This window comes from Sinocyclocheilus rhinocerous, unplaced genomic scaffold, assembly GCF_001515625.1.
Source record: "Sinocyclocheilus rhinocerous isolate Xijiao unplaced genomic scaffold, SAMN03320098_v1.1 scaffold919, whole genome shotgun sequence".
NCBI classification, from domain to species: domain Eukaryota; kingdom Metazoa; phylum Chordata; class Actinopteri; order Cypriniformes; family Cyprinidae; genus Sinocyclocheilus; species Sinocyclocheilus rhinocerous.
The window spans coordinates 147,125-170,927 of NW_015637585.1; the positions used below are offsets into that span (position 1 = coordinate 147,125).

General features: G+C 35.6%; 2 protein-coding genes across 2 annotated transcripts; one reads left to right on the forward strand and one right to left on the reverse strand.

The window, feature by feature from the left end:
- Positions 1–2,173: 2,173 nt before the first annotated feature.
- LOC107749220 (otolith matrix protein 1-like) lies at positions 2,174–9,018 on the reverse strand. The gene is made up of 9 exons (XM_016564314.1): positions 8,809–9,018; positions 7,815–7,951; positions 7,444–7,546; positions 7,147–7,332; positions 6,775–6,949; positions 6,028–6,095; positions 5,394–5,578; positions 3,379–3,550; positions 2,174–2,223 (listed from the first exon to the last, which is right to left on the reverse strand). Exons 1-9 carry the CDS (start codon positions 8,885–8,887, stop codon positions 2,213–2,215), a joined length of 1,116 nt encoding a protein of 371 aa, XP_016419800.1. The 5' UTR covers positions 8,888–9,018; the 3' UTR covers positions 2,174–2,212.
- Positions 9,019–11,278: 2,260 nt separating this feature from the next.
- Positions 11,279–20,142, forward strand: LOC107749086 (activin receptor type-1-like). Its single transcript, XM_016564133.1, has 11 exons — positions 11,279–11,398; positions 12,888–12,963; positions 13,450–13,529; positions 14,381–14,632; positions 14,933–15,147; positions 15,835–15,934; positions 16,097–16,243; positions 16,365–16,640; positions 17,900–18,097; positions 18,223–18,353; positions 19,277–20,142. The coding sequence occupies exons 3-11, from the start codon at positions 13,463–13,465 to the stop codon at positions 19,409–19,411; spliced, it is 1,521 nt and encodes a 506-aa protein (XP_016419619.1). The 5' UTR covers positions 11,279–11,398; positions 12,888–12,963; positions 13,450–13,462; the 3' UTR covers positions 19,412–20,142.
- The last annotated feature ends 3,661 nt before the right edge of the window (positions 20,143–23,803 follow it).

The following is a 23,803-nucleotide window of genomic DNA, read 5'->3' on the forward strand; positions in this document are numbered from 1 at the left end:
AGCAACTTTCTTCGAAGACAAAAGACTTCACAACTGCAACAGAATCATTGTCCATGTAAACGCCCCTTTAGGCCTCCCTGCGTCATTGACAATAAGCAATGCAAGTTTTGACATAAGTATTAAATGTCTGCCGTGATTTATAGGGGATGTGTACTCGCAGAAAGCCGCATACAAATGGATTAAAAGGCTTCAGACTTCATTAACTTGTGTCTGTGTTAATGACATACGCTGCAGTCACAGCGGTGGTGATGACTGGCTCATCTTGCACTGCTGCTGGTGAGTGTCGTCTACATCTCAGATTAATGAAGCCTGTGTTCATAAACAGACACACTCAATGTGCGAGCTGTAGGACCATCTGGTACCATTAAAACTTTCTTCTTGAAACATAAAAATACTTTTCCTGTCTCTACAGTTTCATTGGCCGATAAATGTTTTCTTTGTTTGACATGCAGTGTGGCAATTGAAACAGTTCACTGAAAATGTCCACCTGGACATTTTTACTGATGTACTGATGGCTTAATCTGAGGCTTCTTAAGCAGCAGAATGTACTGCCGCAGAGCCTGAGAGAGCCAAGATAATTAAACTTGTATTCAAGATAAATATAATTATGAGACATTCACTGAAAACACAGAGATAGTCAATAATTAGATATGTGAGCGTACAAAATTCAGACAAACATTTTCAAGGACATTGGCACAAAATCCTCAATTAACCTGCAATCTCAATTACTAATGTTCATCAGCAATGTCATAGACAGCTCATTATGAATTCACGCGAGACGATATTGTCATTAATAATACATTAGCATTCACACACTAGTGTATACACCTCAGCATTTATGTAGACTATTGGATAAGTTCATTTGAGTCACTGGTGTTGATGTTGGCTTAAATGTAAAAATGAGGATTGCAAGTGTTTGTCAACATAGATTTTTATTAATAAGAGAAGGTTCTGTAAATCTACGAGTGACAAGACTATTTACACTGAAGTTCAAGTTGGTAATTTGTTATCCTGAAGGGTCAGGAAACAGCACCTTTAAAGCACCTGCTACGTAACAACCAACCATAAGTCTGTCCGCCTTTAAACATTTTATGTCCTATTGTGTGTTGCTTTGTTTATCTTTATATATTTTGAACTTATTTGTATCTTCTCATTTTTAATTCCTTGATATCTGCACACCACTAGTTCAGATACACAAAGAATATGACATTTTCAAGTTAAAAGCTTTGATCAAACTTAAGTCAGAAACATACTATGTGCAAGTACGCAAACACTGCAAAAAAAATAAAAATAATTCTTATTATTTTTGTCTTGTTTTTCAGCACAAATATTTAAACTTTCCTAAATCAATGATATTTTTTTGGCTGATTGGCTGATATTTTTCTTGTTTTAAGATTAAACAAACCTAATTTTGATAATTGTTCCAGAAAACAAGACTTAATACCTTAAGTAATTTTCCTTCTCAAGTAAATGTACCTTGATTTGGGAATCTTTGGATATTTTTATGGAAAAAGGACAAAAATACTAAGAAATGTATTTTTTGTAGTGTGTCTAAATGTGTTTTCTTGCATTGTGGCTGTAATAATTCTCAGTATCCAAAGGGACGATTGTTAACTTTCGATGTCTGTGCCATTAAAACAAATGTAATATTATTCAGGTATGTAACATTAGTTGATCTGAGAGAAAAAAAAGTTGCTGTAGAAGACAAAATATGTGTTGCTACAGCACGCAAAACATTTTTTTAAGCTGTTTACCTAAAACCATTTGCGTTCATGTACTTGTATAAAGTATGCTTTGGCCCTGAATGCAGAATGTGTATTCTGTACTCAAAAACCTTTGCATCCCTCGGTTGGTTTGTCATGAATGTACTTGGATTTACTAAGGCAGAATTCCTTCATGATTTGTGGTGTGTTCCCCTGCAGTCCTTTTCTGCATAGAAGTTTAGATCTTTTTGTGTTTATTTTTGTATTTTTCACATGGCAAGAATTTAGCTTTAGCGGCAAAGACTCAAAGAGGTGTAATATCAAGTAAATGTGATATATGAAGCCATACAAACACTGTGAGAACAGAACAGTAAAAGCAGTACTACAAAGCACAGGCGAGAGCTGGCGTTCAGCCCATATACAAGAATAACACACTTTACACAGGGTGCTTTAGAGTTAGTGTGAGAAGGATGGAGGGGAGATCTATAGTTTCCTCTTTCCTCATCAGATCAACACAGACCTGTAGTGTAAGAGAGAGAGGAAAGAAGTGAATTCATGCGTGCAATGCAGAGGGTTTTATCACATTCTCTGCAATATGGACAACTTAATCACATAATGAACAACATTTTAAAAGAATAAACTAAAGTAACATGCAAGCACTGTGTCTTTGTTCACCATTTTAAAGAACTGCACATGACACACTACCGTTCAAAAGTTTGGGGTCGTTGGATTTTTTTCAAAAGAAGTCTCTTATGCTCATCAAGACTACATTTATTTGATCAAAAATACAGTAAATACAGTAATATTGTGAAATATTATTATAATTTAAAGTAACTGTTTTCCAATTCAGTATATTTTAAAATGTAATTTATTCCTGTGATGCAAAGCTGAATTTTCAGAAGTCATTATTTCAGTCTTCAGTGTCACATGATCCTTTAGAAATTATTCTAATATGCTGATTTGGAACTCAATGTTGATTTCAACAATTATCAATGTTTAAAACAGTTGTGTGGCTTAATATGTTTGTGGAAACCGAGATATATTTTCCAGGATTCTTTGATGAATAGAAAGCTAAAAAAAAAAACTGCATATATTTCATTTAGAAATGTTTTGTAACAATTTAAAAGTTTTTACTGTCACTTTCAATCAATTTAACACATCCTTTCTGAATAAAAGTACTTGTTTCTTTCAAAAATAAATGAATTTGAGTGGTAGGGTTTCTGTATCTGTAATGTTTCTTTCCTTGTATACTGTTTTCAATAAAGAAAATAATTTAAAACAGGCAGAATAATTGAAAGTTTTAGTTATTAATTTGTATAAATCCATAGAAAATAATATAAGAAAAAATCACAGTGCACTGGTGCATAAGATGCCTTGTAAATATGCTTTCAGAACTCAAAACCTCAAAAAAGATAATTTAAACCTTTGTAAGACATTTACATTCATCTTAAAGGAGCAGTAACAAAATAAAATGGTTATTGTACAGTACATTATTTGGGATTGTGCCCTTAATGGCCTTAATGATGCACATTCACTAATGTTATAAGCAGACACTTAACAAAAAAAATTAAATGATAAAAATTCTGATATGAACAATATAAGCCCCTAAATAAACATTTACAATATTGATGTTTGCATAATACAATAACTGCATAACAGCTCTGCTCCACTGTACCTTCACACTCAAAAGCCTTCAGTATGGTGGTGTAACTGGGCCCCAACCAGGAAGTGTAGGTTCCCATAACACGCAGTAGCTTTTTGGTGGAATCGCTGAACAGCACATCAGGTTGCCCATAATTCACCGAGCTGAACAGAGAGAATCCTTCAGTGGCATTAGCAAATGCATTCTAGAAGACAGAAACAAGTAAAACAAAATAAGAAAAAGAGAAAATGCAATCAAACAGAATTTCTGGAATACTCAAACAAGGAAAAGGGCTGAGGGTGGGTGTTAGTTTGAAATATGTATATGCATATTTTGTTTCATTTGCAAATATTGGATCTTCTCGACAATCTTTGCTCATATCTTGCACCGTGCTTTGCTCAGTAGTGTATGTGTGCTAGTCCTGCTTTCATAACAGAGCTCACTGTAGTGTCATCCTCCCCTAATGACACACTGTAATGTGAGACGGTGTCTTGTGGAAATCAATGATCACCACAGGGCTCAGGCTGGATGTATTGAACGCATAAGTCAGCCTGATGTAATCTGTATAATACTCGAGACGTTCAGAGATACTACTGTTAATATAGGTTTTGGCAGGGTTCGTTTAATCATACCGTTGACCGCTAATGTGCAGGAACAACACTTCCAATGAGAATTTCATGCTCAGTATTGAACAAACGGGATTTCAGTTTTTTCTTTTTACTGTTTTTATATTATTTCACAGATAATGTAATAAAAATGTGAATCAAACCTGATATCCACAGACAATGTAACCGTCTGGCAGTATGATGTCAATATATAATCTGTGGCATTTGTGTGTGTGTGTGTGTGTGTGTGTGTACGCGTTTTTGTGACAAATGAGGACATAAATTTGTATAATGACAAAGGTATGACATAGGTATTACAAGGAGAAGGTGACTTTTCAGGACATTACCCCATGTCCCCACTTTTCAAAACGCTTATAAATCACACAGAATGGAGTGTATTGAAAATCTGAAATAGCACAAAGTCTCCTGTAAGGTAGGTTTAGGGGTAGGGTTGGTAAAGGGCAATAGAATATACGGTCTGTACAGTATAAAAACCATTACGCCTATGGGATGTCCCCACTTTTCACAAATGTAAACCTGTGTGTGTGTGTGTGTGTGTGTGTGTGTGTGTGTGTGTGTGCGAAGTACAATGTGGTCCAAAAGCCTGAGACTACTAGTTATAATGCTTCTATCTGACATTTTTCTGATTTAATACAATTTTTTCTTCATTAAAATAATAAGCATTAAATTTGAGTCAAATGTTTTATTAAAAAAAATAATAATTGTGCCTAAAAATAGTGCAGAGTTATACATACTTCTTAATTTCACATTAGGGGTGTAACAATACACTCATGTCACGACTATGTTCGATACACAATACCAATCTCACAATAAAATATTATTATGCAGTGCTCTCATTATCTCACAAAACAAAGCCAGAATGGTACGTTTTTTTTTTGTTTGTTTTTTTATTACTTCTAAGACATGAAGAGTTAGCAAAAAGCACTGTTCATTAACCAGAATAGAAATACTTATAATTCTGCTTAGCTGAAAATACAGAATTGTTATATATGTTTGCACTCTGTTCCTGACCATATATTTTAAAGGTTTTAAATATTGTATTTCATTAAATAACGTTCATTTATGAATAATAATGAATAAACATGAACGCTCAAATTTGTGAGCTTTCTCTGGTTTGTCTTATTTGATGTGTTCTTTGTATGCGCATTTACCATTGTTTTTTCTTTAATAAAAGCCTAAATTATATCTAAACTTTCATTTTGGGAGAAATATACACAATACATATTATCACTATCCACAATACATATTGTTGCATCTTTGTATCATGATATATTGTGACACAATGTATTGTTGCACCCCTGTTTCACATAATACCTTTCATTTACTTTTTTTCCCTAGGTTTAAGTGCAAAAAATCCTGGATTTTCTGACTGTTCTCAGATTTTGGGCTCCAATGTGTGACTGTGTGGCCGTTTCTCCTGACCTGCACACGTTCCAAGAACTTGTAAATGCGGCATTTGTCCTCCAAACGCACTACCACAGCATTGGTTGGCACTACAGCCAGGTGGCAGCTCTCGTGTTGGAACAGGTTAGCTTCTCTCCCGTCAGTACACAAGAGTTTCAAGTCTTCCAGCTCCAGGTCCAGCGCCCAAGACTCCTGGTTCTTGCCTTACATGAATAATAAGCCAGACAAAGGTTTTTTACAGACAGCGACAACTTCTAAAACAGAAGGCATGATGCAACATTTGTCTGATGAAACTTTTAAACATAAAATTAAAGCTTGCAAGTCATGCAGGCTTTTATAAAACAAAAAATATCTCTATTAAACAAGCATATGTGATCCCTGAACTTGGCTAACTGGTTGTACTGAGACTAAACAAGGGTTTCACAGATCCCAGCAGGCACACAAAGAGATGCATTGTTGTGAAATGCTGCCCCCCTGTGTCTGTCAGCCAGTGAAACATGATACAGATCATGAAGTGAAGGCTACAGTTGTCCTCCTTCAGTCCCTTAAAAAAAATTCCATTTAATAAGAAACCAACTTGAAATTCTTACTGCATTTGGACATTTTTTGCTCTCCTGTTTAACTAGCTCTTCTTACACCTTGCACTACTTACCCTGCATGTTGTCGAAGACTGTAGTGTGCTTAACAAAAGCAACATCCCCGAGATTCTCTGCCACACACCTGTATGTTTTAAATAATAATATATAATAATACACATAAAATATATACACTACCATTGAAAAGTTTGGGATTAGTAGGGTTTTTTTTTATAAATGTATACTTTTATTGCATAAGGATGCATTAAATGAATCAAAAGTGACAGTAAAGACATTTAGAATGTTTTCCTTTTCAAACTTTCTGTTCATAAAAAAAATACTGAAAAACAAAAATTCTACACTTTCCACTCTTAATTAAGCAGCCCAACCATTTTCAACTAATAATAATAAGTTTCTTAAACCCTAAATCAACATATTAGGATGATTTCTGAAGGATCTTGTAACACAGAAGACTAGGGTAATGGCTGCTGAAAAGGAGCTTTGCCCTTACAGAAAAAAAGGAAAATGTAAAATATATTGACACAGAAAACAGTTATTTTAAACTGTAATAATATTTCACAATACTACTGTTTTTGATTAAATTAATGGAGTCTTGGTAAATGTTCTTTCAAAAACTTTTCAATAAATCATACTCACCCCAAACTTTTAAATGGTAATGTATTATTGTACATATATACATAGATTTTTTTTGTCCCTAATCCATTAAGCAATCCAATATTCTCGCTACACAAAGCACATTCATATTTTGAAAAATGATTCCACTAAAACATATGCATTCTCTCACATCTCTGATCATACAGCACCTAAGAGCTCCAGCCTCCCCGAAGTGCCGTTCCCGAGGGTTGTTGGCGCAGATGTGGTGGTCGTTCTCGTCCCCAATGCAGGCCTCACACAGGTTCCTTGGGTTGTTTCCTTTGGGATCATGTTCTGGGTCCTTCACTCCTGGGACACAGCTGTAGCCAAAGAAATCTCCTACCGCTGGAAACAATAGGGAGACGGATATAGCTTTTTAAAGGGCCGCCAAAAGGTGCAATTACATTCTCAATTTGCATCTGAACCACTTACATAAAAAAAATGAAAGCATTACTGAGTTAAACCAGATGTCAAAGGCTTTGTAATCTATCAAATAATATCAGTAACTATTAGACATGAGCCACATAATGCAGTGATCTCACCATGGGGAAAATTGCACTGCTCATCCACGCTGATCTGCGATGTGTTGACCAAGAAACCGATGGGGACGGTCCAGCCCACTGTAGTCCGCATCCCTGGGTGACAAGAACTGCGTTCGTGCATCTCCAGCAGTGACAGATCGCTGGATGATGTCCGTGCCAGTGCAACCACGTAATAATTAATGCCATCTGTGTCAGACACAAAACATCGGTAAAGACACGTGGACACACATTGACGTCAGATTATCAGATCTCTGATCTCTGGTGTTTCAATTGTTTTAATAGTTTAAACATACTCACCCACACCGTTATAAGACTCTCCCACAGCCACATCTAAGCCATAGCAAAACCCAGCTGTATAGATCTCATCAGCATACATAGTAGAGGCATCTGCAGTGCCAGTCTGTTTACATCACAGACAAATTATACTAAACCATATACTGAGAAATTTCCATCATTTTTGATATAATGGAAAAGCTAAACATATCAAGCCTTTTGTAAGATTGAATAATCAGTTGAGAAGTTGAGTGAGTGTAAGAAAAGCAAAGGAGGAGCAAAAATTAGGACAATTGTATGGCTCAATCTGAAATCTATGAGCCTTGTAATATCACTGTAATTTTCATGCACCATATCTGATTTTATTTGCGTCTTGGGAAGCAATTGTCTACAACCTTTATTTGCTTCATGCAGTCAGTGGGACTTTGGCCCCTCACACACAGAAGTTGTCCACGGATGCTCTTGGCTGTGGCGTTCCCAGCTAGATCCAAACACTTTTGCTCTTCGGCATCAGATACTGTGCACCACCTGACTGCAAAGAAAATTCCATTTTAATTCAAAATGTATATACTTTTCCAAAGAGTGACAATCATCAAATACATTTCAGGATAAGTATTTCTTAACTGCACCAGGATACCAGTCAAAAAGTTTACTCACATTTCATGGATTTCTATTTATTTTTTCACATTTTAGAATAATAGTAAAGTAAACCCAAAAGAGATAAAGTGATGACCAAAACTTTTGGTACAAATCGAAAGTATTGAATGAGTTGAATGTATGCTGGATCGTCTTTTCCATTCCATTCCATTCAATAAAATAAAATAAAATAAAATTAAATTAAATTAAATTAAATTAAATAAAATTAAATAAAATAAAATTAAATTAAATTAAATTAAATTAAATAAAATTAAATAAAATAAAATTAAATTAAATTAAATTAAATTAAATTAAATTAAATTAAATAAAATAAAATAAAATTAAATTAAATTAAATTAAATTAAATTAAATTAAATTAAATTAAATTAAAATAATCTCTAAATGAAACAAAATAAACTGATTAAAAAGAAAAGTTAAATTAATAAATGAATTAAAATAATACAATAAAATAATACTGAATGAAAATCCATAGGTAGGCACAATTTATATTTGCCTACAAAAATACTGCCAAGCATTTAAACATAAACTTAGATTAAAATATGAGAAACACAAATTCAGTGAAGTTTGTTCAAATGTTTTCCTTAAAATTATTGCTATATAAAGTTCACCTAGTTCATTCAGATCTCAAACGAATCAAGTGTAAAAAGCCAATACAAAAAAGAACATTTCATTTTATAATCAGACATGTCATAGTAAGCCCAAAAAGCTAAAGCATATAAATATAGTACTTACTAATGTTGTTTTCGGTGGACATAGAAACCAGAACAAGTATGAGCAGAACCACAGCAAGGTGTCCTCCTGGATGATCCATGCTGACTTTGAACAGTAACCTTCCAAATGGGCTCAGACCCACAGGGGTGGTGTGGGAAGTAAAGTTAAAAAAAAGAAAAAGTCAGAAAAAAAGGCTCGGGGCTCATATTGCTCCCTTTTTAGGGTACCCAGAAGTCTCGGAAACCAAGAGGGGAGGGAAAAACTTTCCATTAGGTCTTTACTGAAGTTTCCTTGCCTTTTTTTCAGATCTAACATTGTTAGGTTATTTTCCACTTATCCGATCACGATGGGCATCTAGTGTTTCTTTTCCTTATCCAATGGGACCTCATGGCATGCAAGCTTTTGCACACTTCACTGCACCTGGCACCGGACAGGTCAGATCATTTCTGAGGTTATAATTAAGTAAGATACAAGAGCTTTTTGTGGACAGCCACTAAAGCCCCTCAAGATTAAATCAAAGGTCCGAAACAAGCCAAGTTTGATTGGAGATATGGACGAAGGGGCAACAGGAGATTCTTTTGTGCCACTATGCAATTGAGGAAGCATATAGGTCACTTGATACCTACTCTGCATCCTAATTCTCATGTCACCTTCCCTATAATGAATGCTTTATTAAAGGAGACACGAGTCAACTATGAGATAGGAGACAGCATTTCAGAGCCAAAAACAAACCTATAAAGGTACACATACAATGACGTCTACATTTGGCCAAAACAATAAAAAATCCTTGTTAATAAATGCAAGAAACAATCAAATAAAAAAAAATCATATGCAAATTCTTAGACACAATGTTCTTTTTTCAAAGTGGTAAACAGATTGATGTCAATGGCTTAAAAATGGCAACTGGTTCAATATTTTATCAGTAAATCTGACTCTAACTTAGCCTGAATGCTATATGCAATAACTAGATATATTCCTCTGTTTTTCATGTTGTTGCAAGCAAAGGAAAAAAGCAAGAGTACATTTCCCCCAGAGGTGCAATTGTGTTCCGCACGACATTGACCTCAGTGCCATAAATGCCCCAGAAAATTACACTGCATTGATTATACATGAAAAATCTATGATATTGAGTGGAACGGAATTGTGGCTAGTCACTTGAGGGCTGTCAGACGCCTTATCTCCCTGCCCTTCGGTGCCCCTGACTCCCTATCCTTTTTTCCCCATATAGCAAAAGACATGGCCATTAATCAACAAGCTATTTTAGAACAAAAAACTGTCAGGCCACTGGCTCCTCATGCAAGGACATTTTGCTTTCTTTAAGCAGCTATGTGTGTCTCTCTAATAGTTTGCAAATAGTAATATAAATGATCATACACTTTCAGGTAACTTGATACAGTACAGAACTGATGAGCATAACCTACAATTGTAAAGTTGGAGTTGTTGTAAGAACAGATTTTATATAAGATTTCTCAAATTTGATGCTGTCGGGTGTGTTTTAGGGTTGGCTGTAGCAGATTTGTATCGATCAGCATCTTTCTTTTGCTATAATATGGATCTTTGAGATTTCCCTTAAAGGAATAGTTCACCAGAAAATGAAAATTTGCTTTTTAATTTATCCACCCTCAGGCCATCCAAGATGTAAATGTGTTTGTTTCCTCATTACAGATTTGGAGAAATTTAGTATCACGTCATTTGCTCACCAATGGATCCTCTGCAGTGAATGGGTGCCGCCAGAATGAATGCCCAAACAACTGATAAAAACATCAGAATAACCCACAAGTAATTCACAAATTTCCATTCCATCAATTAACCTCTTGTCATAAAAACTGTGTGTTTGTAAAAAAAAAACAAAAAAAAAACAAAAACACAATCCATCATTAAGGCATTTTAACTTTATTTTGTCTAGAAGCAATTGTTTAAAGTCCATAATATGTAATAACGCAGTTCCGATTAAGTGTGCCGATTAATTTAACCGATTAAATTATCGATTGTATAATCGGATAATTTGTATCCGATTATACAAATTCATATACGTCTTGAAATCCTGTGGGCTGGTAAATTTTTAGCCAGTTTTAATTTTTGGGTAAATTCCTTTAATACCATCTTATGTGTCCTTTAATACCATCTCATCACTAAAAAAAATTGCTAATATTAATTGCTTAATATTTTAATATAATAGATCGCATTCACCACTATAGCTCACAGTAAATTCGACAAAATTATTTTAAATAAAAATGATCTTTCTTATTTATAAACAAAAAAAAATAAGCACTCTATCAGTGATAGGCTACTAAACTTGTACAATTGTTTGTAGGCAAACAAAATTCCTTGATTCATGAGGTTGAGCGAAAAAAAGTTCTGCTCAAACGCAGAAATGTGTCGTTACAAAATAAAGTTAGACTATTTTATGTATTCAGGCACTCACAGTCGGCGGACTACGGTATCCCACAATGCTCTCGCGCGTCTCTTGTTTATGGTGTCGTCACGGCGCAGTCTTTTCAGTCTCTCTGGGTGGCGGCAGACAGTCTGTCAGCGCCTAAAGCACGACTTCGAAGAAAACAGTAAAAACACGGAACATTAACACAAACATGAATCTACATCGCAGCTAAAGGTAAAAGCGATCTTTAATGTCACTTTGATTTGTTGGAAATAAATGCGGTGAGTAAATAATGGTCGTTGTTAGCAGTTAGCACCGCTTCTGCAAACAGGCCGATTATTAGATACATACAGTTATAATGCAGACTTTATTATGATATGACGACAGCTTCAGTTTTTGCGTGTTAATTTATATTTTTGTTGTTGTTTTGTGTTGCCCGTGCTTGGATATCTGATTATATTGTAGGGACTTGTATCCGTTAAAGCAGATCATCTGTAGTGTTATTGTCACCCACCTTCTTGAGTACAAGAGCCTTGTGTAAATAATCTGCTGGATAAACGTTTCTGTTAAAAACTCTGTGTGTAATTGATTGCATGTCAGTCATTTGATTGTTTTGTTGCCTGTAAGACTCTTAGATCGTAACAGGCTCTCAATAAAGGCTCTCTCAGATATTTCCTGAAAAGTTTCTCATGGTCACTAAAAACTATATTAGAAATATCAGTTAATTTAGTGTTAAAACTGTGACTTCCAGGTCTGGGAAAAAGTTTTTTTGCTATTCTAGACTAGTTTGCTGGCTAGAAAATTGTAACTTGTGTGTATACATTTATATAAACACTATATGTAATATGATCCAGATTGCAAAATCTGAGAATCCAGTTGAGTCAATGGATTATTAAAGAGGCATTGAATAAAATGACGCTACACCATTTAAAAGTCAGTTTTCAAGGACTCGTAGTCTACATAATGGATCCAGTTGAGTCTTAATTTTTTAAGCTTTTGGAAAAATTTAAAAAGTAGAACTGTTACTATTTAAAGTGGACATTTCAGAATCATCCCTATTTAAAGTTCTTTCATATCCATTGAAGCACAATTGGCTGCTGTCTATAAAGCGCAAGGCAAGTTTATTTATATAGCACATTTCGTACACACTGGTAATTCAAAGTGCTTTACATAAAAGGAATTAAAATAATAATAAAAAAAATAAACACAACAATAAAAAGGAATTTAATTTAAAAATGTATTTAAAATTAATTAAAACAGGTAAGAATAAAAAAAATTATTATTCATAAAATACAGTGCAATCATTTCGGACGTAGCACAAAAGAAGAAAATAATGAAGATAATTCATAATTATTTGTAATTTAATTATTTTAATTATATTTAATTATTTTTATAATAATAAAATGACAGTTCTGAATATATTTACTCAAATTGAAATGCTAATGATATCATTTTGAATCAAAAAAACTCCATTAATTCAGAAAAATGCAAAATAGGAGTATTTTTGGGATCTATGCATTTCGAAAAAACTTCTGTTAATATGGGGAGCAGTAAAAGGGAATCAAGCCGTAAGTCAGTTCCAGCTCTCTGACTATCAGTGTGCAGAGACTTCCAGGCGCCCCTCTTATCCTGTCACTCACTCCTTCCTGAAGAAATGACCATGAGAAAGGCACTGCTGTGGAAAAAGTTTAACATGCTGCTTTGGTTTCAATATTCTTTTTAGGATCCAATGGGAAGACAGAGTCTGGCTGTGCGCATACTGAAAGGCAGTGCTGAGAGTCACCTGAGGAGTTGTACAAGTAAGACTCTCCTCGTCTTGGAGATTTTTTTTTAGTTGTCAGGATTAAAGAGGCATTGAATAAAATGACGCTACACCATTTAAAAGTCAGTTTTCAAGGACTCGTAGTCTATAATTAGTCATGATGTCCTTGTGAATAGTGCCCTTGAATATTACACCGTAATGGTAAGTCCTACACCCCCAAAATGCTTCATAATGGGCATCTCTCTCTCCTCGGTTGCCATGGAGACGGCCCCCTGTCTGACACTCACACACACACACACACACACACACTGTGGTTGTGGAAATATTTGTGGCAGGAGAGAGAGAGGTAGAGCACAGCTGCACTCTCAAAAAATTTAATTAAGTCATCATCTTTGCGGTTATGTTCTCTTATTGGTAATTGATTCTGGCCCACTGTTCTGTAGAACTTTTAAACTAAGCAGGTGATTTGTTGTGTTTCTTGGTTTAAATGTGCATTTGTAACATCTTGCACCTTTCCTTTCAGTGCAGTGAACCAAATGGGGCATTGCAGTACTCGAATCATCGTCCTATTCCTGCTTCAGTTCTTACGGACATCAGCTAAAGGTAAAGAGCTGGCAAAAATAATTCCTTTTTTTTTTTTTCTTAATTTTTTATTACATTTCATGTTACTATTATATAGTTTAATTATTGTTATTATCATGAATAATAATTATTATTATTATTATTTATTTTTATGAGTTTATTTTGTGATGTGGGTAATCTTTAAGTAATAGTAAACAATCTTTTGAACTTTTTTTAGTCATTTTCAATCCTTTTTTTTTCAATTGTAATAATATTAAATATTTCTTCAAATCCGCATATTAGAATGATTTCTGAAGGACCATGTGACACTGAAAACTGGAGTAATGGCTGCTGAACATTCAGCTTTGCTATCACAGGAATAAATTACATTTTAAAATAAATTGTAAAAATACTAAATTACTACTACTATTTACTATAGTGGCATTAACTAATAAGTCAGAGTCAAAATGTCCAGCCATAACGCAGTAGGTTTGGTGTAACTAGTCGTAGTTGTGCTTTCATTAGGTGTCAGTGTCTTCTCTCCTCAGGCTCTGTTAGCGTGTCTCACGGAGAGCATAAAACATGAATGCTAAGTTAATTGATCTGTGTCACTGATGCTCTCTGGCCTTTATTCTGTGTAGTCAATTTGTAAAGTCGACAGAGTTCGGTGTCACAGGAAATGAAGGCAGAGAGAAGGGAAGAAAACAGTCTCCGTTATCAGGCAGAGAGAGTCTCGTCTGTGAGGTCTGGCGTCATGCTGCTCTTCTTAATTAATTTAATTGTTCCCCGAGTTTTTGCAGCTGGTGACAACTGACAAATGGCTACAGACTGGGTCCCTTTTTCCTTCATTTATGATTTAACTCCCTGACTTTCTGTTTTCTGTCTCTCTCCAGATGTCTCCATTGACTGCATGTGTGTCGGTAGTGACTGTAATGAGCAGCAGTGCACCGGAGACCAGTGTTACACCTCCGTTATCATTAGCAACGATGTGACAACGTTCAAACGTGGCTGCCTTATCGGGCCGGAGAGCAAGCGCATGACCTGCTCCGCAACACCCTCGGCTAGTCATGTCGTAGAATGCTGCTCTCAACACATGTGCAACGCCAATGTCTCCAAAGAGACCCTTCTTCGACTACTGCTGACAAGTAAGTCAATTAATTCTTTATAAATTCAAGACTTTAAACAATGAAATACATTTCAGCAACATGTTTAAATGTACTTAATTTCTTTATTATATAAAAAAATATATCATTAAACTGTTTTGTGTTCCAAAAATTGACATCCAAAAGTCATTGGGCAATCTTTGAGCCCAGTTATTATATATCGAATACATTCTAGCAAAAACAATTAAAAATATATCTCTTTTTTTTTTCATTATATTATGTCATTGGGCCAGCTTTGAGCCTTGGTGAATATGTTTCGCTGTGTTTGTTTGCTCTGAAAAGGTCCAGAAGGAAAGGCGGCTGTGCATTACCGTGTGGAGATACTGGTTCTCTTTGTGTTGGGGCCGTTTGTGGTTCTGGGTTTGCTGTCTGTGCTGGCTTTGCTGGTGTGCCGTAGACTCCATCACGGGCATCTGGAAAGACTGCATGAGTTTGACACTGAGCAGGGGGCCATTGACGGGCTCATTGCATCTAATGTCGGAGACAGCACACTCGCGGTATTTCATTTCTATAGTTTACAAAAACTGTTAATATTTAGCAAATATCAGATCTTGTATAGAAAATGTTACAGCTCTGGGCAATTTGGGCAAAGTGAATAATTGTAATGGGAAAGTTCACTGATTCATAAACTTTCACTACCATTAAAAAATTTGGTGTTGATTAAAAAAAAAAAGATCTTATGTTTTTGAAAATGTCTCTTATGCTCATCAAGGCTGCTCCTTTAAAACAGTAATATTGTGAAATATTACAATTACAAGAAGTGTTTTCTATTTTAATATATTTTAAAATGTAATTTTTTCCTTTGATAGCAAAGCTTGATTTTCTACAGCCATTTCTCCAGTCTTCGGTGTCACATGATCCTTCAGAAATCATTCTAATATGCTTATTTGGTGCTCAAGAAACATTTTTTATTATCATCAATGTTGAAAACTATTGTACTGCTTAATATTTTTTGTGAAAACCATGATAATGAAATATAATTTTTTTGTGGGAGTGTAAAAGTCTTCACTTTTGCTCAATTTAATGCATCATTGCTGAATAAAAGTATTAATTTCTTTCAAAAACAAAAAATCTTACTCAGCGATTTGAACTGTGGTGTATGTTGCAGTGGTTTAGCTGAAGTTATTCTGTATTCAGTTTTTAACAGTTAGATAAGGACTCATCAGTCTGGTGTTGTTTTCTAGGATCTGATGGATCACTCCTGCACATCAGGAAGTGGTTCAGGACTGCCCTTCCTGGTGCAGAGGACGGTTGCACGGCAGATCAGCCTGGTAGAGTGTGTCGGTAAGTCAAATCACAGGTGCATAAAAAGACTACTGAATCCGTGACACTACTATATGTTTTGTGGCTTCACAACATATGACACAATTATGTAATCTCTGTCTAGTGTGGATAATGATGTATGTGATATGATTTCTATGATTTTTATGTGCTCTGTGTTCTCAGGTAAGGGACGGTATGGGGAAGTGTGGAGAGGTCAGTGGCAAGGAGAGAATGTAGCCGTGAAGATCTTCTCTTCCAGAGATGAGAAGTCATGGTTTAGAGAGACAGAAATATACAACACTGTTCTACTACGACATGAAAATATATTAGGTGAGGCGGACATCTGTTATCTCAAACAAATAGCATCTTTTCTTTAAGTAAAATAAATGCTGGAACAAAAAACTAGCTTGGTGCGTTGTGTAATGTTATTTTAAACTCTTTTTCTTTGCAGGATTCATGGCTTCTGATATGACCTCCCGAAACTCTAGCACTCAGCTGTGGCTCATCACACACTACCATGAGAATGGCTCACTCTACGACTACCTGCAGCGTGTTGCTGTGGAGATGGCAGATGGACTGCACATGGCGGCGTCAGTAGCCAGCGGGCTGGTGCACTTGCACACGGAGATCTTTGGCACTGAGGGCAAACCGGCCATCGCTCACAGAGACCTGAAGAGCAAGAACATCCTGGTGAAGAAAGATCTGCAGTGCTGCATTGCTGACCTGGGTAATTTCTGACATGCTTTTTTTTTTTTTATACATTTTTTTTTTTAATCATTTATGCCCTGTGTATGGAAGCCCGTTTCTTTCACTGAATACAAATTTTAATAAAAAAGGGTAATTGCGACTTTCACACAAATCTGGCTGTTTTTCTCGTAATTGCAGGGTTACATCTCACAATTCTGACTTTTTTTTGTGGTGATGTTTACGTGTTTAAATCGCACAATTCAGGGTTTTTTTCTTGCAATTGCGAAATAGTCGCAATTCTGTGAAATAAAGAATTGCGAGTTTATATCTCACAATTTTGATCTTTTTTTCCTCAGAATTGCAAAGTTTGTATCTCACAATTTTGACTTTTATCACGCAATTACGAGTTAAGTCAGAATTGTGAGAGAAAAAATCAGAACTCGCAATTTTGAGAAAAAAAGAATTGAGAATTGTTCGTTTATGTTCGTATATATTGTTCGACTTTATATAACTTATAATTGCGAGTTTGTATCATGCAATTCTGAGAAAAAAAGTCAGAACTGCGAGATTGTCAGAAACTCGCAATCGTGAGAAAAAAGACAGAATTGTGAGATAAAAAGTTGCAATTACATTTTTTTTTTTTTTTTAGGAAAAACAAAAAACAAAAATGAGATCTAAACTCAGAATTGCAAGAAAAAAGTCGGAATTCTGAGTTCATATTTTGCAATTTTTCCTCCAAATTGCAAGAAACAGAGTCGGAATTGTGAGGTATAAACTGATATAAAATTTTGTTTTGCTGTTAAAAACAGATGTGGAAATACAGCCAGGGAACTGTTTTCAGTGGCATTCATTAATAGTCATGGTTCAGAATAACTTAACCAAACTCATATTAATGTATAGATTCCATACCAGAGATCTATTCTGATCAGTGTGTTTACTTTAAACAGCTATTATTAGTTCATTGTGCCTCTGCACCTGTTAATAAACAGCTGGCAGTGTTTGCTGAGTGAGTTCAGAAATAGCTTTCCCATGAGTTTAGGGTTTAAATAAAGGCTCGAGCAGAAACGCCCGGCTGCTGGAACGACCTAGTCATGGGAACATTTTCAAACTGTCTTTATGAATTTAATAGCGTGAAGAAAAAATATCAAGAACGTGTAAATATCTATTTCGATCCGTTTGTACAGTGGAAACAGGCTTCCATACCTGTGCACGTAATAATTATTGAATAAATATATTTAAAAAAAAGACAGTCTGGTGATTTTACACTTTTACTCTTCATCTGTTTGTATCTCTTTGTAGGTCTGGCAGTAACACACACACAGTCTGACAATCAGCTGGATGTGGGAAATAATCCTAAAGTAGGAACTAAGCGCTACATGGCACCAGAGGTTCTAGATGAGACCATTCAGACAGACTGTTTTGATGCCTATAAGAGGGTGGACATCTGGGCCTTTGGGCTGGTGCTGTGGGAGATCGCTCGCAGAACCATCAGTAACGGTCAGCTTACTGGACTCTGTTCAGAAATATTTAATTGTTTGCAGCATTTAAGGACAATATAGATCAGACTGTTCTCCAAATGAACATTTAGTGACTCATTGTTTTCCTATACTGTTATCCTATAGGAATTGTAGAAGAATACAAGCCGCCTTTCTACGACCTGGTGCCTAATGACCCCAGCTTTGACGACATGAGGAAAGTGGTTTGTGTGGAGCAACAAAGGCCGTTCATTCCCAACCGCTGGTTTTCAGATCCTGTAAGTACTGATGAGACACTCTCTGTATCCCTGTAAACGTGTTTACCTTGGAGTGGCTAAGTTCATAGTCCCCTCATATAGAGAGCTGTATGAATGAGTTCAAAAAAACATTTTTGCAATTCCAGTTCTGTTGTCCCAAAATGAATGGGTTTTTTGAATGGGTTTTTGGTTAAATGCCTGAAATGAGGTTTTATGATGAACACAAGCTGAAGATATTTTCTTGTTTTATTCTTACGACATAAAGTACATCAGTATTACCCCACCCAATTTGCTAAGCTTTTACACAATCTTGAAAAAGTTGCTAATAACAAGTGGCTAAACCACAGAGGTCATCAGGGACATTAAACGTCACCAAACCAAAAAAATAAAATAAAAAAAACTTGTCTACTAACTAGTCAGCTTTCACAGCCTCATTGTGTTTATAATCGCAATCTTGCAAACCATGCTAACTAAAATGTTACAACTGTTAGAATTTAAGTAAATACTAAAAGAGTTGTCGAGGGCTGGTGGTGATGTTGAAGTAATTTGAGGGGGATGTAGTTTGTTTATAGCCTAACTTTAGCTTTTTACTTCGGGCGATTTGTATTTAGGCTTCAAAATCCATTAAAGCTATTAATTTGTGTCAAAACAATACACTTTTGTTGGTCACAGAGTTTATTTTCTGCAGTGATATTGATACAAAAGCCAATGGAAAAATCCTACTGGGTTTTTGTTGAGGGAACCAGGGTGATGCAGATTTCCAGATTGGCAAATAAAAATGCATTATCCCTGCAGCACTCTATAGCAGACGGTCTTTAGACTAAAAAAAGGAACTAAATTTCCTAAAGGAACTCTTATTTTCCATATATAAATGTTAACAATTGTAGTTGACAGATCCTCACCATGATCTGAAAACAAACGTCTGTGTTTTTATGTGGTCACAGACCCTGTCTGCTCTGGTGAAGCTGATGAAAGAGTGCTGGTACCAGAACCCCTCGGCTCGACTCACTGCCCTGCGCATCAAAAAGACTCTGGATAAAATCCACAGCTCACTGGAGAAGGGCAAAACCGACTGCTGAGGAGAGAAAGCCGCAGAACTACTGACCGCTCATTATACAGACACTGTGTGTAACCAGACTGTTGGATTCGAGCGCTGGCATCTGTCCCAACTCTAACATGCTGTTTATTCGCTTTGTTTTTCCTGTCCATTGACCTAAAAACTTTTTATAGAGAATTACGGATCTCTTTTATGGATCATTTTCCCCACTGAACCCAGTGGGACTCCCATTTCCCCTCCAGAAACAGCGTAATGGAGAAAAATACGGACACGGTCTGACAGGCCTTAAATTGAACTCTCCATCATGGAATTTTTTTAGCGCCATCACATTGTCTATTTAACCATTGGCGAACTTTTAAGATTTGTACTTTTCGGAAAAACGAAGAGGACAGATACACATGCCGAAATGCAATCAATACCCATAGTGTGTGTGTGTATGTGTGCGCATGATTCTTAATACAACCAGAAGAACTTTATAGCTGTAATGTCACTTGCTTTTAGAAATCAGAAGTTTTTGAGCTTTTAAAAGATTCTTGTAGATAAATAGGCAAAAAGTAAGTCACCGTTTCTGAATTTGCTATAGTGGACTTGTGTTATAAAGCTCCTTGGTTACAAAATGCCACTATGTACAGTAGAGAACTACAGACTAGTGTCTTTAATTAGGCCGGTTTAGTGATCAGAATACAGTTGTTAAAAAGGTAGTTCACCCAAAAATGAAAAATCTGTCATCAGTCATGTCATTCCAAACCTTAATAACTGGAACATAAAAAATATGTTTTAAAGGGGTCATAGGATGCTACATGCACTTTTACAAGTTGTTTAAACTGAAATGTGTGTTGGCAGTGTGTGTACACAACCACCCTATAATGATAAAAATCCACCCGGTGTTTTTTTCCTTTGTAAAGGTAAATATGCAGATTTAAGTATGTAAAAGCTGATAGAACACTGATGAAAATATTGCTTCAGAATAAATTGTTTACTCCACCAAAAATCTCAGTGATGCAGTTATTTTGCAGGGATATTTTGTATGGAATATTGTCTGCTGACAAGAAAAGTTCACTGTATATCGTAGTAATAAATACCATTTATTACAGCATTGATATTTTGTTTTCTTTTTAATTTATACACATTAAATATTACATATATGTATGTAATAAAATGTGTATTTCCATTACAGGTTTAGGTCTTAAATTTCATATAAGGTGGTCTTAAAAAGTCTTAAATTTATCTTGTTAAAGTCTGCAGAAACCCTGCATACATTGAGTGCGTTTAGTGACCAGGGATTGTCAAGCTCCCTGAAAGTGAAGGAAACATGGTCAAATGGGTTATGGAATGACATGAGGGTGAATTAATGATGACAGAACTAATTTTTTTGTGTGTGAACTTTATCTCTTTATCCCAGTCTGGTCAAACTCCTAGCAGCCCATGAGGGCTTCCTTTGACACAAGGCCTTTCTGACCGGTTGCCTCTATGCCTGCCTGACAAAAGCCATTGTAGCACATCGTAGTGCTTTTTTGTTGCTGTTTGTCTTTCTCTTTGCCCTCACTGGCATGCGTACTTGATGTTTCTTCACTGGCAATCAGCCGCTGTCCAGTAGGGCCTGAATTATTTGCTAATGTTATGTACAAAACCCTACTTATGAGTGTTCAAGGTGACGTGTCAACACACTAACAGAGCTAGTCATAGTCATAAACAGACTCTGGTTTTGTGAATTTGCATATTTGTTTAACCTTACGCTTTTTGACACTTTTGTATCACATACGCCATAAACCGAGAGAATGCTGATGATTTTTAAATTTGAAACGTTTTTGACTATTTAAAAGTGCAACGTCACTCTAATATAGGATTTATGAGGTTTACAAAGGAAAACACTTTTGCTATGTCCCAAGTCGAAATGGTTTGTGTACGTTGCTTTTGGTTTGGGTTGAGTTGTGTGGCGTTTTATTAAGAATTTGATGATGCTTTCATGACACTACATGAGGTGGCTGCGTGCCGCTCAACACTGGTCACTTTTGCTCTCCCAAAAATGGACGAACGTTTACATATTTGTGTTCTACAGGGGAACGAAGTTAGGAATTAGACTACAGGAATTGTTGCATTATGAACTGTGAATATGTTATAATGAAGAAACCATATGTATGATGTTACTGGAATATAAATGCAAGACACAGTTATGAGTTAAAAAAAAAAATGCTCTTTTCATTCGTTACACAACAGTGGAATGGTTTTTCTGTCACGTCCTTGTGCTTAAAAGGTTGCCCATGCTGTGATAATGCTTTAATTTTAGCCATAAATTTCAAGAATCGTGTTGCGGATTATAATCAATCTGTCTTGCGTTTTCCTGTACAGGGAGATGAGCTAAATGAAGCCTTAGGAAAAGGTTCCCCATTGTCTAAGTCTGCTGGGAAATTACCTTCTTATCTGTGGTGATGTTTACAGGAGGTCTGCAGCCTCTCTCTGATAACCAGTGCTTTTATAGCTGGTAGTACACCAGCTGAAGCTAATGAGAACGTGAATGCCAACCGATATGCAGACGCAAGATCAGTTGTAGACCGCTTTAGTAACTGTCTTTAAAAATTGGCTCTGAAATAAGCTTAGATGTAGTTCCACTGCTTTCTTCCAGATGTAGTTTTCCTATAGAAAGGAATGACATTTGTTTTCCATTTAGCATGATGGACAGATCTTTTATGAATTAATTTGTGGGGGGGGGATTAGTTTTTATGCCATTAAAAAGGCTTCAGCCGTTGTTAACCAAAATATTATTTTATTGTCTCAATGGATTGAACAACTTTTTGTTAGTGAGGAACACTAGGCAAAATCTGGTGTATTTACATGCTGAAAAATAAAATAAAATCTCATGCTGGGCTTTTATTTGAAGAATTCAGTGCTGATTTCATTCTTGTCTCAAGCTACATTTTTAGATGGTCTTCATTTGAAGCTATTGATTGGCTCAATAGCTTCAATGCACCATCAAACAAAATTGCAAAAATAGTCAAATACCTTATTGTTTGCCTTTCAAAAGGTAGTTATTTCCCAGACACCATTGGTTAATTTATGAGTGCTCACAGAGGCTGCAATTTTGTGTGGTTTTATTCAAAATTCACACATTTTAAATGAGTGCATAAAACATTTGCCTTAACCTAAATCACTATGGTGGTAAGCCTATAATAATTATGTATATTTTCATCATTTGTCCATGTGTGTTTGTCATATCCATAAATAAAGTTATACCATTAAGTATTAAGTGTCTGTATAATATGGGTAATTTTATTTAGTTGTAGGCTTTGTTCTGTTTGTTTTAAGGAGACCAATCAGGCTTGGTTAAAGACTATTAACTACTTCATTTAAATTATATTGTGTCTCTCACAATGTCTACAAATTTGTAAAACTGATCCAAGATCATGTAAAAACCATACAGATACTGGTTCATGAATTGAGAGATCCACATTTCGAAACGGTTATGACCTAATAAAGCCTCTTTTACTGAAAATCACATGACTTTGGCAGTTTGATAAGCCTTCGGAATCACTGGTTCAAAACAAATGTGACCCTGGACCACAAAACCAGTCTTAAGTCGCTGGGGTATATTTGTAGCAATAGCCAAAAAAACATTGTATGGGTCAAAATTATCGATTTTTCTTTTATGCCAAAAATCATTAGGATATTAAGTAAAGATCATGTTCCATGAAGATACTTTGTAAATTTCCTACCATAAATATATCAAAACCTAATTCTTGATTAGTAATATGCATCGCTAAGGACTTCATTTGGACGACTTTAAAGGTGATTTTCTCAGTATTTAGATTTTTTTGCACCCTCAGATTCCAGATTTTCAAATAGTTGTATCTCGGCCAAATATTGTCCTATCCTAACAAACCATACATCAAAGGAAAGCTTATTTATTCAGCTTTCGGATGATGTATAAATCTCAATTTCGAGAAATTGACCCTTATGACTGGTTTTGTGATCCAGGGTCACAAATGATTAGCAAAGGTTTCGAAGCTTCATGAAGCAGTGTTTCGAAAGCACCCATCACTATAATGTAGTGTAGGTAGCTTGTAACCTCTGAGAAAAGAGTTAGCAAGGAAAGGGGAAAGCGTTATTACCCGCAATAAAACGCGAATCAACATAGTTTGCACAGCATCGCAGTACATTAGCTGTGCACTGACTAGACTCACTAAACAGTTTATGTTGGTAACAACACCAACCTCTAAACCAGCTAATACTTTGGTCTATTTGCCTATAAATAGCCTTTCCAAGTAATAGTTTCAATCGTTACACCTGATCTTATGAATATAGTTATGGCTAATGTCAGCGTTGCCTAACTTTTGTAACATTATTTTAAAACAACTGATTTCAACAAGTCAAAACAACAGTGGCATAATACTTACCTCCTCATTTCGCATATTTCCTG

Coding starts and splice junctions, on each gene's coding strand:
- LOC107749220 (XM_016564314.1), bottom strand. CDS start 8,887: ATGGATCATCCAGGAGGACACCTTGCTGTGGTTCTGCTCATACTTGTT. Junction 7,333..7,443: donor AGAGTCTTATAACGGTGTGG/GTGAGTATGTTT, acceptor TGTCTGACACAG/ATGGCATTAATTATTACGTG. Junction 3,551..5,393: donor AGTTCTTGGAACGTGTGCAG/GTCAGGAGAAAC, acceptor TCTGTCTTCTAG/AATGCATTTGCTAATGCCAC.
- LOC107749086 (XM_016564133.1), top strand. CDS start 13,463: ATGGGGCATTGCAGTACTCGAATCATCGTCCTATTCCTGCTTCAGTTC. Junction 16,641..17,899: donor GTGCTGCATTGCTGACCTGG/GTAATTTCTGAC, acceptor ATCTCTTTGTAG/GTCTGGCAGTAACACACACA. Junction 18,354..19,276: donor ACCGCTGGTTTTCAGATCCT/GTAAGTACTGAT, acceptor ATGTGGTCACAG/ACCCTGTCTGCTCTGGTGAA.